At 44.7% G+C, this 14,295-nt stretch overlaps 1 protein-coding gene across 3 annotated transcripts in view; it reads right to left on the reverse strand.

Annotated features, from left to right (window-relative positions):
• pacrg (PARK2 co-regulated) overlaps positions 1-14,295 on the reverse strand; it is a 482,128-nt gene that overhangs the window by 373,535 nt on the left and 94,298 nt on the right. For 2 of the 3 annotated variants that reach the window (XM_072246200.1, XM_072246199.1), the window contains exon 2: positions 12,492-12,671. The exons of the other annotated variant lie outside the window; for it this stretch is intronic. In XM_072246200.1, coding sequence (XP_072102301.1) covers positions 12,492-12,671 — 180 coding nt within the window. The remainder of the gene's footprint in view (positions 1-12,491; positions 12,672-14,295) is intronic. 3 annotated transcript variants of the gene reach the window in all.

Genomic DNA, 14,295 nt, shown 5'->3' on the forward strand with positions numbered 1-14,295 from the left:
GGATCGACGGCTGCCTACTATGCATACATTATACGACCTTGAGATTCGACTCCTTGCAGCCAGTCGCGAAACAAAGCAACCCCAGAAATAAATTCATCAACAAAGAAGATCGTCAAGCATCCAATGTGCAGAGAGATAAAAACAAATTGTGCAAGCGGTAAACACAAACAGATATCTTTCTGAGCTGAAGTCCACAAAGATAGTCCTGTCCAGTGAGCTGAACAGGCCCGGCCCTCACCTCAGGCCCTGACACTCTAACCTTTTCAAACTGACCTGCGCTTAACTCGTCCAAATATTGGGTTCAGTCGTTTGATATGCTCTGGGGCCTGGACCCTGCTGCCTCGATTCTCGACCATTCTGATTTAGCCCAGTGTTCAAATCGCCTGCAATTCTGCATTTCCACCAAACCGCAAGAAACCTTCACCCAACACACATAAAAGTTGCTGGTGAACACAGCAGGCCAGGCAGCATCTATAGGAAGAGGTACAGTCGACGTTTCGGGCCAAGACCCTTCGTCAGGACTAACTGAAAGAAGAGCTAGTAAGAGATTTGAAAGCTTCACCTTCCTGCTTGTCAAATCAAGCAGCGCAGTAGCATAGCAGTTGACATCACACTTTACCCTCATGGTGACCCGGTTCAATTCCTGCTTCTGTCTGTAAGGAGTTTATAACGTTACGGTACAGCGCAGGAACATGTCCTTTGGCCCACAAGGTTGTAAACAAAATAAATTAGTCATCAAATGGTCAACTAAACCAATCTCTTCTGCCTACGCAATGTCCATATCCTTCCATATTTTTCACATTCATGTGGTTGATATATTAGGGACATTTAAGAGAATCTTAGATAGCATGGCGTGTATGGGGTGTCCAGGGAGGGGTAACGCCGCTGGTGAAGGGGCTTGTCGTGTCCATTTCAGGGCAGCTCACCCACCTTTGGGCCCCTCCGGAAACCCAGCTCTCACCTGTGGCTCAAAGTAGCTGTCTGCACATGACAGCGGGCACACCCCGGTACACGGCCTCGACAGGCGGGCTAAACCGGGGAGAGGGCAGCCGGCTGGTGAGTTGGGGCCACGCCTGTCCTAGCGAGCGAAGTCAGCTCTGGTGGACTGGGTGGGTGGGATCGACAGTGAGACCCAGCAGCCATGAAGGCAGCACTGCAGCATTCTGTGGGGAGCAAAGGCACAGAAGTCGTCGCGGCCATCCGCTGCAACCGAGGAAGACCCCAGTTTTTGGCACTCGTTCGGACAATTGGACCCGGACCTCTGACATCAGGAGAGTGGTACTCCCCTTGTGCAACAGGTTTTCCACTTTAAAAGCTCCCCCGCGTACGTTTCCCATCATCGCCGGACACCAGATAGCACAGGGATGAGTAAAAAATGGAGGGCCAGATGGGAGGAAGGGTTAGATCGATTTCAAAAGAGGTTAAAGGGTCGGCATGACATCATGGGACAAAAGGCCTGTGTTGTGGGGGGAGGAGGCTTTGGGGCTTCGTTGTTTCTATCATTTATTCTATGGGGGTTCTTGCTTTGTGGATATCTGTGAAGAGTACGAATTTCAGGTTGCATACTATATATTTTTTCTGATATTAAATGAACCTTTGAAATGTCTCATGTTCTACATTCTAAGGCAGATGACCAGCATCTTCTCAAGGGTGGTTGAGGAGATGCTATAAATGCTTGGTGAGCACGTGGCCAAGTGGTTAAGGCATTCGACTAGCGACCTGAAGGTCGTGAGTTCGAGCCCCAGCTGAGGCAGCATGTTGTGTCCTTGAACAAGGCACTTAATCACACAGTGCTCTGCGATGACACTGGTGTATGGGTCCTAATGCCCTTCGCTTGGACAACATTGGTGTCATGGAGAGGGGAGACTTGCAGCATGGGCAACTGCCGGTCTTCCATACAACCTTGCCTAGGCCTGCGCCCTGGAGAGTAAAGACTTTCCAGGCGCAGTCCCATGGTCTCGCAAGACTAACGGATGCCTTTATTTATTTATTATAAATGCTGACTTTGGTAGTGATGCCCAGTTCCCAAAAAACAAACGTATTTAAAACAAAAATTCTCTGTTGTATTGTGCGAAAAAGAAACGGAAAGTGAGGGAAGCAACAAAAGAAGGGAAACAGAATGTTGGCCTTCATTGCTAGAGAGATTGAATTCAAGAGCAGGGAGGTTATGTTGCAACTGTACAATGTACCAGTGAGGCCGCACCTGGAGTACTGCGTGCAGTTCTGGTCTCCATACTTGAGGAAGGATATACTGGCTTTGGAGGCAGTGCAGAGGAGGTTCACCAGGTTGATTCTAGGGATGAAGGGGTTAACCTATGAGGAGAGATTGAGTCGCCTGGGACTGTACTCTCTGGAGTTCAGAAGAATGAGAGGGGATCTTATGGAAACATACAAAATTTTGAAAGGGATAGATAAGATAGAATTAGGAAAGTTATTTCCATTGGTAGGTGAGACTAGAACTAGGGGACATTGCCTCAAGATTCAGGGGAGAAGATTTAGGACGGAGATGAGGAGAAATTGTTTTTCCCAGAGCGTGGTGAATCTATGGAATTCTCTGCCCAGGGAAGCAGTTGAGGCTTCTTCACTAAATATATTTAAGATACAGTTAGATAGGTTTTTACATAGTAGGGGATTTAAGGGTTATGGGGAAAAGGCAGGTAGATGGAGCTGAGTTTACGGACAGATCAGCCCATGATCTTATTGAATGGCGGGGCAGGCTCGATGGGCCGGATGGCCTACTCCTGCTCCTATTTCTTATGTTCTTATGTAAAACAAAATGAAAGGGTTCACCACCAGCCTACAGAAAGCAAGAAGCAAATTTGGGCAAGAACGAACACGAGGAAACCTGCAGAGGCTGGAAATCCGAAGCAGCACACACAAAACGCTGGAGGAATTCAGCTGGTCTGGCGGAATCTATGGAATAGAGTAAATAGTCGACGTTTTGGGCTGAGAGTCTTCAGCAGGACAGGAGGACACTTCTCCCAGTGCTGAGAAGGGTCTCGGCCTGAAATATCGACTGCTTCCTCAGCCTGACTTGCTGAGTTCCTCCAGTATTTTGTGGGCAAGATGTCATACTTCTCCCCCAGGCTTCCCTGCAGGTTGTTTTCCTGGGAATTTATTAACTGTCATCAATTCCTAGTAGCCTTTCTCCAAAACTCAATCCCTGGCATCACTAGAATTAACCACTGTGGGCACCATCGAGCGTGCTACTGTTGTAACACACTGCAGTTAAGTCGACCAGCAAAGGTCACCTATTAAATTATCTGTAAACAGGTAAAAAAGCTAAAAAGTAAACTTAAAAATGGTAAATATATATTAAAGCATGAAACTGCTTTCTCTTTTTATAAGTGTACATAAACATAAATTAAATATAAGACTTTGACCTAACACTATTTCTTTAATGAAGGCTGGCGACCCAGTCAGATGAATAGAGCTACAAGTGGATGTGACAGCTAAGCCTGATTTAGCAGTGATTGATGCGATACAAGGCGCGTTGAAACCTTAACCGCCCAACATCCCCCCGCCCACTCGAGCTCAGCAACCTCAGGAACACCCCTGGGCTCCGATTACCAGATTTACTTCTTGGATCCTGGAGCGGAGCAGAAGGTCAGGTTTCCATTCCCAGCTCTCGCATGCAGCTGTTCACCAGCCAGTCTCGACAAAACACACTGTCTTGTTGTCAGTGTGCTCCAGCTCAGTGAGTCTATTTACTTTCCAGGACAAGTAACTAATAAACATGATACGGGTCCTTCTCATTTACTGTGATTCCCAATGAGCTTTGACAATTTTATTCATTGACCTAAATTCCCACAACAGGTTTCAGTGACTAAGCCTCCTTGCCAGATTGTTATCTGTCAAGGTGTCAATCTTAGATACAGGAGCTTAAAGTCCCACAGCGTAAGGTTCAGGAACAGTTATTAACCTTCAACCATCAGGCTCATGAACCAGAATACTTTATTCTTTATTCTACTTTATTGTTCCCAAACAATTGATACTAGAACGTACAATCATCACAGTGATATTTGATTCTTGTGGGATAGCATAACTTCACTCACATCAACTTGGAGCTGATTCCGCAATCTGTGGACTCACTTTCAAGGATTCAATAACTCATGTTCGTAATATTATTCGTTATTTAATTATTTGTTATTGCTTCTTTCTTTTTTGTCGTACTTTGCACAGTTTGCTTTCTTTTGCATGTTGGTTGCCCATCTTTGTTTATCATAGAGTCAGCCCTTTGGCCCATCTACTCTGTGCTGAACCATTTAAACTGCCTGCTCCCATTGAGCCGCACCGGGACCATAGCCCTCCATATCCTAGCCATCCCCGTACCTATCAAAATTTCTCTTAAGCGTTGAAATCAAGCTTGCACGCACCACTTGCACTGGCAGCTCACTCCCCACTCTCACCACCCTCTGAATTTGAATCAAAATCAGGTTTAATATCACTGGCATAAGTGATGAAATTTGTTAACTTTGAGGCAGCAGTACAATGCAATACATAATAATAGGGAAAATTGTAAATTATACTGTACTTTATACTTTTTTGTTGCCAAACAATCGATACTAGAGCATACAATCATCACACCGATATTTGATTCTGCTCTTCGTGATCCCTGGAGTACAAATCGATAGTAAATATTAAAAATTTAAATTATAAGTCAGAAATAGAAAATAGAAAAGGGAAAGTAAGGTAGTGCAAAAAAAACCGAGAGGCAGGTCCGGATATTTGGAGGGTACGGCCCAGATCCGGGTCAGGATCCGTTCAGCAGTCTTATCACAGTTGGAAAGAAGCTCTTCCCAAATCTGGCCATACGAGTCTTCAAGCTCCTGAGCCTTCTCCGGGAGGGAAGAGGGACGAAAAGTGTGTTGGCTGGGTGGGTCGTGTCCTTGATTATCCTGGCAGCACTGCTCCGACAGCGTGCGGTGTAAAGTGAGTCCACGGATGGAAGATTGGTTTGTGTGACGTGCTGCACTGTGTTCACGATCTTCTGCAGCTTCTTCCGGTCTTGGACTGGACAACTTCCATACCAGGTTGCGATGCTCCCCAGAAGAATGCTTTCTATGGTGCATCTATAAAAATTAGTGAGCGTTTTAGAGGACAGGCCAAATTTCCTTAGCTTCCTCAGGAAGTAAAGGTGTTGGTGGGCCTTCTTGGCAGTGGACTCTGCTTGGTTGGACCAAGTCAGGTCATTTGTGATATTGACCCCGAGGAACTTAAAGCTTTTGACCTGTTCCACTTGCGCATCACCGATGTAAGCGGGGTCGTGCGGTCCGTTACTCCTTCTGAAGTCAACAACCAATTCCTTCGTCTTGTTGACTGACATTGAGGGATAGGTTATTGTCTTCGCACCATGCCACCAGGTTCTCAATATATATGTATATATGTTATATATATTAAGTAATTAAATTAAATAAGTAGTACAAAAATAGAAATTAAAAAGTAGTGAGGTATTGTTCATGGGCTCAATGTCCATTCAGAAATCAGGTGGCAGAGGCTCCATTCTTGAATCATTGAGTGTGTGCCTTCAGGCTTCCGAATGGCAGCAACGAGAAGAGGGCGTGTCCTGGGTGATGGGGGTCCTTAATGATGGACGCTGCCTTTTTGAGGTATCATTTCTTGAAGATGTCCTGGATATGATGGAGGCTAGTAGCCATGATGGAGCGGACTGATTTTACAACTCTCTGCAGCTTACTCTGATCCTGTAGCCCACTTCCTGCCCCCACCCCCCCATACCAGATAGTGATGCAGCCAGTCTGAATGCTCTCCACAGTACATCTGTAGAAGTTTTCAAGTGTACTTGGTGGCAAACCGCTAATGAAATATAGCCACTGTAATTTTCATTGAGTCAATCGTATTTCTTTGTTCTACTGTGAAAGCTCGCAAGGAAATGACTCTCAGTAAAGAAAATGAACGTCAACGAAATGATGACACACACATACTTAGATAATAAATTTACTTTGAACTTTGAACTATTGGTTACCACCTGAGTCAGCAGATGTGATTTTGTCCCTCATGACTGAGAGGTAATGCACTCGAAAACTAATTCAAAGCTGAGTAATTATAAATATCACAAATGCTGGCAACACTGCTGATTTTCCAAGGTTACCCATGCTCATTTCTTATTGATTTCCACCACTCTTACTCCTGAAGGCCTATAGATCTGACGATCCATCTCCCTCCTATTTTCAGCCACTTGACACTCATTGCCAGTGGAAAATAAAACAGGGAGGATGACTTTAACAGCCAGCTGGAGAAGATATTTTTAGGTCACATTGTTCCCGGCTCCACTACCCAGCCAAGAGGTCAAGATGGCAGCTTGTCTGAGCAGTGAGCCAAAAGCGATCTGCCTCTGCTTCCCTGCGGAGAACAACGATGCACCCCGCCTGATGAATTTTGTAATATGTTTGCTTAAGATCATTAACCCAAGTGAGACTGCAGGCATGGCCCACATTTACTGTGCTGCACAGTGAAGGAACAGCTTGAGGGAGTTCCCAAAATAGATACAAGTGGAGCGCCCCATCATCCGAGACGCTTGGGGCCTTCGGCTTTTCAGAAGAAGTCTTCCCTTCCTTATTGATGCAGCTATAAAGAAGAAAGACAGCTGCCATATTTCATTTGGAGTTTGAGGAGATTTGGTTTGTCACCTAAAACACTCAACATCTTCTACAGAGCATTTTGACCGGCTGCATCACCATCTGGTACGGTGGGGGAGGCGGGGTGCAGCAGCTACAGCAAAGGCTCGAAGTAAATTGCAGAGAGTTGTAAGATTAGTCAGCTCCATCATGGGTACTAGCCTCTGTCGTAGACTAAACATCTTCAAGGAGTGATGCCTCAAAAAGGTGGCGTCCATCATTAAGGACCCCCACCACCCAGGACATGCCCTCTTCTCATTGCCACCATCAGGAAGGAGGTACAGGAGCCTGAAGGCACACACTCAACGATTCAGCAACAGCTTCTTCCACTTTGTCATTTGATTATCTGAATAGACGTGGAACCGATGAACACTACCTCACTATTTTAAAAAAAATTCTGGGTTTTGCACTACTTATTTAATTTAACTATTTAAAACGCATATGTAATTTGATTTTTTAAAAAAATATTTTTCCTGTATTGTACTGCTGCCGCCAAGTTAACAAATTTCACAACATGTGTCAATCCGATTCTGATTCAGATTTTTCGGAATTTCAAATATATAATGAGATACCTTGGGATCACCAACATATCGGTGTACTGCATTAAATTTTGTGAAAATATTAGATGAAAGACCAAACAATTCCAAGTGCCACTTTAGCTCTTTGTGAGCTTGCAGCGTGTAAGGCGTCTGTACGTTAAAATTTGTTAAATCTTTGTTAATGTATTCCTACACTCTAATAATAATGTAGATTGCATCCGGAATTTTTCCAGGTAGTGGACAACTTCCTCCCATGCTGTTCTGACGTAGTACGAGGCAAGTTACAGCAGTGGTTTGCCATTGCCTTCCGTCGGGTGAGGTTTTTTTCCAAAGAGAAGATTGGTTGAATTTGAACTTTGCAACCTCTGCCCCGCAGTCCAGCGCTGTTGCCACTACGCCACCAGCTGGCTCACTATAGGTTTGTTAAATGTTTGCTAATAGCCTCTGGGTTCTTTCTTATCCTCAGGCACTAGTGACATGAGAACAAAAGAGCAAAGATTTTATCTGTCTCTGTGTGTCTCTCGGTGCTTGTAGATTTGTTGTTCCTCTTCACGCCCGCGTGGCGCATCGGGTGGCAACCTTGCTGTTTCTTTAACCTTTGTCCGTTCTTCATGAGGTCGAATTGCTGGCTCGAAGCTCGACCCCAGCTCGAATGGAAAGCATACAAGGAGCCAGGCGGATTTGAACCCGATAACCACTCACCTCTAAGTCTGGCACTGATGTCATTACACCACCAGCCAGCAGCTTGTGGATTGAACCCCTATTTATTGAGATCGTTTTTGCTCAGTTCTTTGGACTTCACCTAGACCTAGGATAGCCGCCTAGGATGGACCCAGGGTGATTTCACATGCAGAATTCCGAGTTCCCCCGACAACAGTGACAATTAAGTAGCGGCTACAAATCATGAGCCCTGAAACCTTTGCAACTTACTTTTTAGTGTGGTTTATATGTGATTTCTGTTTCATGACAATAAATTAGGCTTAAGTTACCTTGTTGTGCTTGTACAGTTATTACCACATCTCCTGGACACTCAAATAGGTTTGGGTGTGATCAACCCAGCCCGTTACAATTTCCAACTCAGAATTTATGTGCTACCGGGAAGTAGCCTTTGTCTTACATTTGTTCACTATATGTACGCAATAAATAACATAACATACCATTAGTATAATGGAAATATAATGTGTGCAAGCTAACAGAAGCAGCACAGCAGTGTTGAGACAATATCTAAATCAGTTATTGAACAACAACAGAAAATGACAGGCTTTCATTCTTTACCTACGATGCTGTGCTTTGATTAAATGGTTGCAGTACACTGTATCTTTGTTTTACTTTTTTGACATTTTATGCTGATTCTGGTGTTGCTTTCTGACAAAGGAATGCTTGGTAATTGTGAAGCCTTCAAAAGTGAAATTTTGAGAGTACAGAGTTTGCATGTTCCTGCCATGATAAAAGGCAAGGATAATTGGTTTAGGAATCATTGATGTTCAAGAGATATTAAGGCCCTGGTTAAGAAAAAGAAGGAGGTGCATAGCAGGTATAGGCAGGAAGGAGCAAATGAGGAACTTGAGGAGTATAAGAAATACAAGAGAACACGTATTAGATTATCAGATTATGAGAACACTCAGTCCTCTTTTATTGTCATTTAGAAATGCATACATGCATTAAGAAATGATACAATGTTTCTCCGGAGTGATATCATGGAAAACAGGACAAACCAAAGACTAACACTGACAGAACCACATAATTATAACATATAGTTACAGCAGTGCAAAGCAACGCCATAATTTGATGAAGAACAAACCATGGGCACAGTAAAAATAGTCTCAAATTCCCCGTGTCGATCAACTCTCGAGTCCCCGATAGCAGGCGGCAAAAGGGAGAAACTCCCTGCCATAAATCTTCAGGCACCATCAGCTTGCCGATGCCTTGGAAGCAGCCGACCACAGCTGACACTGAGTCCATCCGTCCGAAAACTCCGAGCTTCCGACCAGCCCCTCCGATACAGCCTCCCGAGCGCCATCCTCTGCCGAGCGCCTCCGACCTCGCCCTGGCCGCTGAAACAAACAAAGCCGAGGATTCGGGGCCTTCTGCTCCGGAGATTCTGGTTACCACACAGTAGCAGCGGCAGTGAAGCGGGCATTTCAGAAGTTTTCCAGATGTTCCTCCGTACTCTCACGTCCATCTCCATCAAATCAGAATTGTGCACGGTCCCCTACTTGACAGATAACAGATATCATTCACTGGAGAGGCCGCGCGCGCTGCCATTGCGCCGCCATCTTCTCCTCCTCATCACTTAAGAAGGAAATCAGGAGGGATTAAGGAAGGCATGAGGTTGCTCTTGCAGACAAAGTTGAGGAGAATCCCAAGGGCTTCTTCAGGTATACTAAGAGCAAAAGGATAGCAAAGGACAAAATTTGTCCTCTGGAAGATCAGAGAGGTCATCTCCGCATGGAGTCAAAAGAGATGAGTTTTTTTTTTCATCTGCACTTACTTGCGAGATGGACACAGAGTTTATAAAGGTGAGGCAAAGTAGCCATAAACCATATACAGATTACAGAGGAGGAGGTGCCAGAGGGTTGGAGGACATCTAATGTTGCTCCATTGTTTAAGAAAGGCTCTAGCAACAAACCAGGAAATTACAGGCCAGTGAACCAGACATCAATGTTGGGAAAGTTACTGGAAGGTATTCTAACGGACTGGATGTTTCGTATTTGAATAGACAGGGATTGATTAGGGATAGTCCGCATGGCTTTGTGCATGGTAGGACGCATCTAACCAATCTTATAGAGTTTTCTTGAGAAAGTTACTAGGGAAGTTGATGAAGCCAAAGCAGTGGATGGTGTTTACATGGACTTTAGTAAGGTAGTTGACAAGGTCCTGCATGGGAAGTTGGTCAAGAAAGTTCAGTTGCTTGGCATTCAAGATGAGGTAGCAAATTGGATTAGACATTGGCCTTTCAGAAGAAGCCAGAGAGTGGTAATAGATGGTTGCCGCTCTAAAAAGAAGCTTGTGAGTAGTGCTGTGCTACAGGGACCAGCACTGATCCATTGTTGTTTGTCATCTATATCAACGATCTGGATGATCATGTGGTAAACCGGATCAGCAAATTTGAGGATAACATGAAGCTTGGCGGTGTAGTGGACAGTGAAGATGACCATCAGAACTTGAAGCGGGATCTGGACCAGCTGGAAAAATTGACGGAAAAATGGCAGATGGAATTTAATGCAGACAAGTGCAAGGTGGTGCACTTTGGGAGGACAAACCAGGGTAGGTCTTACACGATGAGTGGTAGGACACTGAGGAGTCTGGTAGAACAGAGGAATCTGGGAATACAGGTCCATAATTCTTTGAAAGTGGCATCACGGGCAGGTAGGGTTGTAAAGAAAGCTTTTGGCACATTGGCCTTCATAAATCAAAAAATTGAATATGGGAGTTGGGATGTTATGTTGAAATTGTATAAGATGTAGGTGAGGCCTAATTTTAGTTAGCTTTAGTCATCTACTGTGATGACTAAAACTAAGTAGATGTCAATAAGACTGAATGAGTGCAGGGAAAATTTACAAGGATGTGCCAGGATTTGAGGACCTGAGTTAGAGCGAAAGATTGAATAGGTCTGAACTTCATTCCCTGGAGCATTGGAGAATGAGGGGAGATTTGGTAGAGGTGTCTGAAATGATGAGGAATCTAGATTGGAAAAAGGCTGCTTGCATTTACCTACTGAGGTTGAGCGAGACTGGAACTAGAGGTCATGGGTTAAGAGTGAAAGGTGAAATGTTCAAGGGGAACATGAGGGGAGATTTCTTCGCTCAGACGGCAGTGAGAGTGCGGAATGAGCTGCCAGCGGACATGATGGATGCAGGTTCGATTTCAACATTTAAGAGAAATTTGGATAGGTACATGGATGGGTGGGGTGTAGAGGTCTATTGTCTGGGTGCAATTTGATGGGACGTGATATTTAAATAATTTGGTATGGACTAGGTGGGCCAAAGGGCACACTTCTGTGCTGTAGTGTACGATGAATCTATGACTATAAATGCTCTTCATGCGCTTTCATTGCTGGGATCATTATTATGAACCTCATACGGACCCTCTCCAGTGCCAGCATATTCTTCCTTTGATAAGTAGCCCAAAACCGCTCACACCTTTTGAAATGCGGTCTGACCGATGCAATATTAGAATATCACTGACCAATGAGATAGAAAAATTGCAAAGAAAGTCCTTGAAATATTTTTGTCTCACTCGTAAACAGTACCCTGCATGCACTCTCAACTGATAAAAGATGCTATTTAAAACCAACACATTGCAATCCTCTCTATCCTTACTTTTAGCTTAATAAACTATCAGATTTATTTATTTATTCATTTATTGAGATTCAGCAGGGAATAGGCACTTCTGGCCCTTTGAGCCGTCCACCCAGCAAGCTCCCTCTTTAATCCTAATCACGTGGCCAAGTGGTTAAGGCGTCGGTCTAGTGATCTGAAGGTCGCTGGTTCGAGACTCAGCTGAGGCAGTGTGTTGTGTCCTTGAGCAAGGTACTTAACCAAACGTTGCTCTGCGATGACACCGGTGCCAAGCTGTATTGGCCCTAGTGCCCTTCCCTTGGACAACATCGGTGGCGTGGAGAGGGGAGACTTGCAGTATGGGCAACTGCTGGTCTTCCATACAACCTTACCTAGGCCTGCGCCCTGGAAACCTTCCAGGGCACAAATCCATGGTCTCACGCGACTAACGGATGCCTATAATCACGGGACAATTAAGAACGCCGGATTAACCTACCATTGCCGGTGGTGCAGTGGCACGGGCACTGGACTTTGAGGCCAGTGGACCCGGGTTTTAAATTAGGCCATCGTGCTGGGTTGAGCGTCGAGGCAGCAAACCAGTCTTGTAAAAAATGGACAAAAGGGCTAAAGAAACGGCAAGGTTACTGCCCAATGCGCCGCAAGGCGCGGAGAGGAGCAATAATAATAATTAACCTACGTCTTTGGACTGTGAGAGGAAACTGAAGCACCTGGAGGAAATGGGGAGGATGTACAATTTCCTGACAGGCAGTGGTGGAATTGAACCCAGGTCACTGGTACAGTAAAGCGTTGTGCTACCCACTACACTTCTTCTATTTATCAATGATAAAACACAGCTTTACTTTATGAATGGACCAGTGAATATGGTGGTCTGAATGCAGAAACTCCGCCTGATTGTATACATGGGAGGTATGTAACAAAAAAGGGTCTTTATTTCCACCCAGCTGACGTAATGGAGGGATGGAGAGAGGGAGGAATTCCTCTCTGTTGCCAGTGCTAATACATACAAGATCACTGACCGCAGCTTGTGTACTTCTGTGGACTTCTGGATCAGCTGCAGTGATGTGTGGCGTTGTGAAATTCGGGTCTGAATGCTTTTGGCTGGCTTTTATTGCTTGTTCTCTCTCTGCACGCTGGGTGTTTGACGGTCCTCTTTTGCTTTTAACGGGTTCTATTGGGTTTCTTTGTTTTGTGGCTGCCTGTAAGGAAACGAATCTCAAGGTTGTAAAGAAGTGTACATAATTTGATAATAAAACATACTTTGACCTTTGAACTTTGAACCACTAAAGTCAACCAATATAGCCAAATGTGCAGTTGGAGACAAACCTGAATAACACTCTCAGATGGAGATCAAAGGAGAATTTACTTCCTTTGTGTCACTCATGTGACTTCCAGTCTCCCAATCCGACTGTTTTAGTTGCAGGCTGACCCCAGCACGTCTTTGGACTATTTACTTGTTTATTGAGAGACCACACATAATAGGCCCTTCTGGCCCTTCGTGTCGTGCCACCCAGCAATCCCCCGATTTAACCCTAGCTTAATCACGAGACAACTTACAATGACCATTTAATCTACAAACCAGTAGGTCTTTGGACTGTGGGAGGAAACAGGAGGAAACCCCAGAGGAAAAGGTAAGTTTAAAAAAAAGACATTGCTGGAATTTTTCCAGAGTGCTGGCATATACTCAACGGGCAGAATGGCCTCCTTTATATCATCAGGAAAAAAGGTACAGCAATAGTTAATACAACTTTAAATCAATGTTGTGTGATTACACAGAGTTGAAACCAAGACCTCAACTGAACAAAGGTCACAGCCAGTTCTTTGACAGATCTTGTTTGTTAAACGTTATCGTATATAATAATGGAGGATTTAGTAGACTAGCGGTTAACGTAACGCAATACGCCCCAATGATCACCGACCGGGGTTCAGTTCCCGCTGCTTCCTGTGAAGGAGTTTGTGTGTTCTTCCCGTGACTGCGTGGGTTTCCTCCCACATTCCAAAGACATTGAGTTAAGGTTAGAAAGCTGTGGGCAGGCTGTTTTGGCACCGGAAGCGCGCTGATGCTTGCGGGATGCCCAGCGCTATCCTTGCTGATTTGATTTGGCTTGAATGATTCATTTCACTGTGTGATTCAATGCTTCAATGTACTTGTGACAAATAGAGCGAACCTCTTTAATCTCTTTTATCTTTTATATACACAGTGCACCATATCCAGCAGGCAGAATGAGGAAGTTCCTGCGATTTAGTAGGCAGGAAGGATCTAAGCGAGACAGCGTCATCTGTCTTCTGTCCAGCGCAAGAAGATACGAGGCAGTTTGACAAGTGTTTGAGGGTATAAAGGTCACAGCATTGTCTGGTTAGGAGTGACTGCACAGGCAGCTGTGACTGAGGACCTGGGAGGGAGAGGCTGGATAATGTCACTTGTGAGGGAGAACACAGGAGTATTATCCAAGTTATTGGTGAATCTCACCATCTTGATAACGCCAGTGTAATTTTGAAATAAGGCTTTTGTATTTGGAACCAGAGGGCTAATAGAATAGTATTTAGCAAAACATTACATATTTAGAATTTTGATGTTTCTCTACCTACTTTTCTTGCAAAAGTCAAAACGTGTCATGGGGTGACTGCTCAACGATCGAAATAAGCTGAAGAGAGTTCTAAACTCAGTCAGCTCCATCCTGGGCACATGCCTCTGTAGTATCCAGGACATCTTCAAGGAGTGAAGTCTCAAAAGGGGGGCGTCCAACATTAAGGTCCTCCATCACCCAGGACGTGCTCTCTTCTCATTGCTACCATCAGAAACGAGATACAGGAGCTTAAAGG

Source organism: Mobula birostris, chromosome 29 (assembly GCF_030028105.1).
Source record: "Mobula birostris isolate sMobBir1 chromosome 29, sMobBir1.hap1, whole genome shotgun sequence".
Taxonomy (NCBI): Eukaryota; Metazoa; Chordata; class Chondrichthyes; order Myliobatiformes; family Myliobatidae; genus Mobula; species Mobula birostris.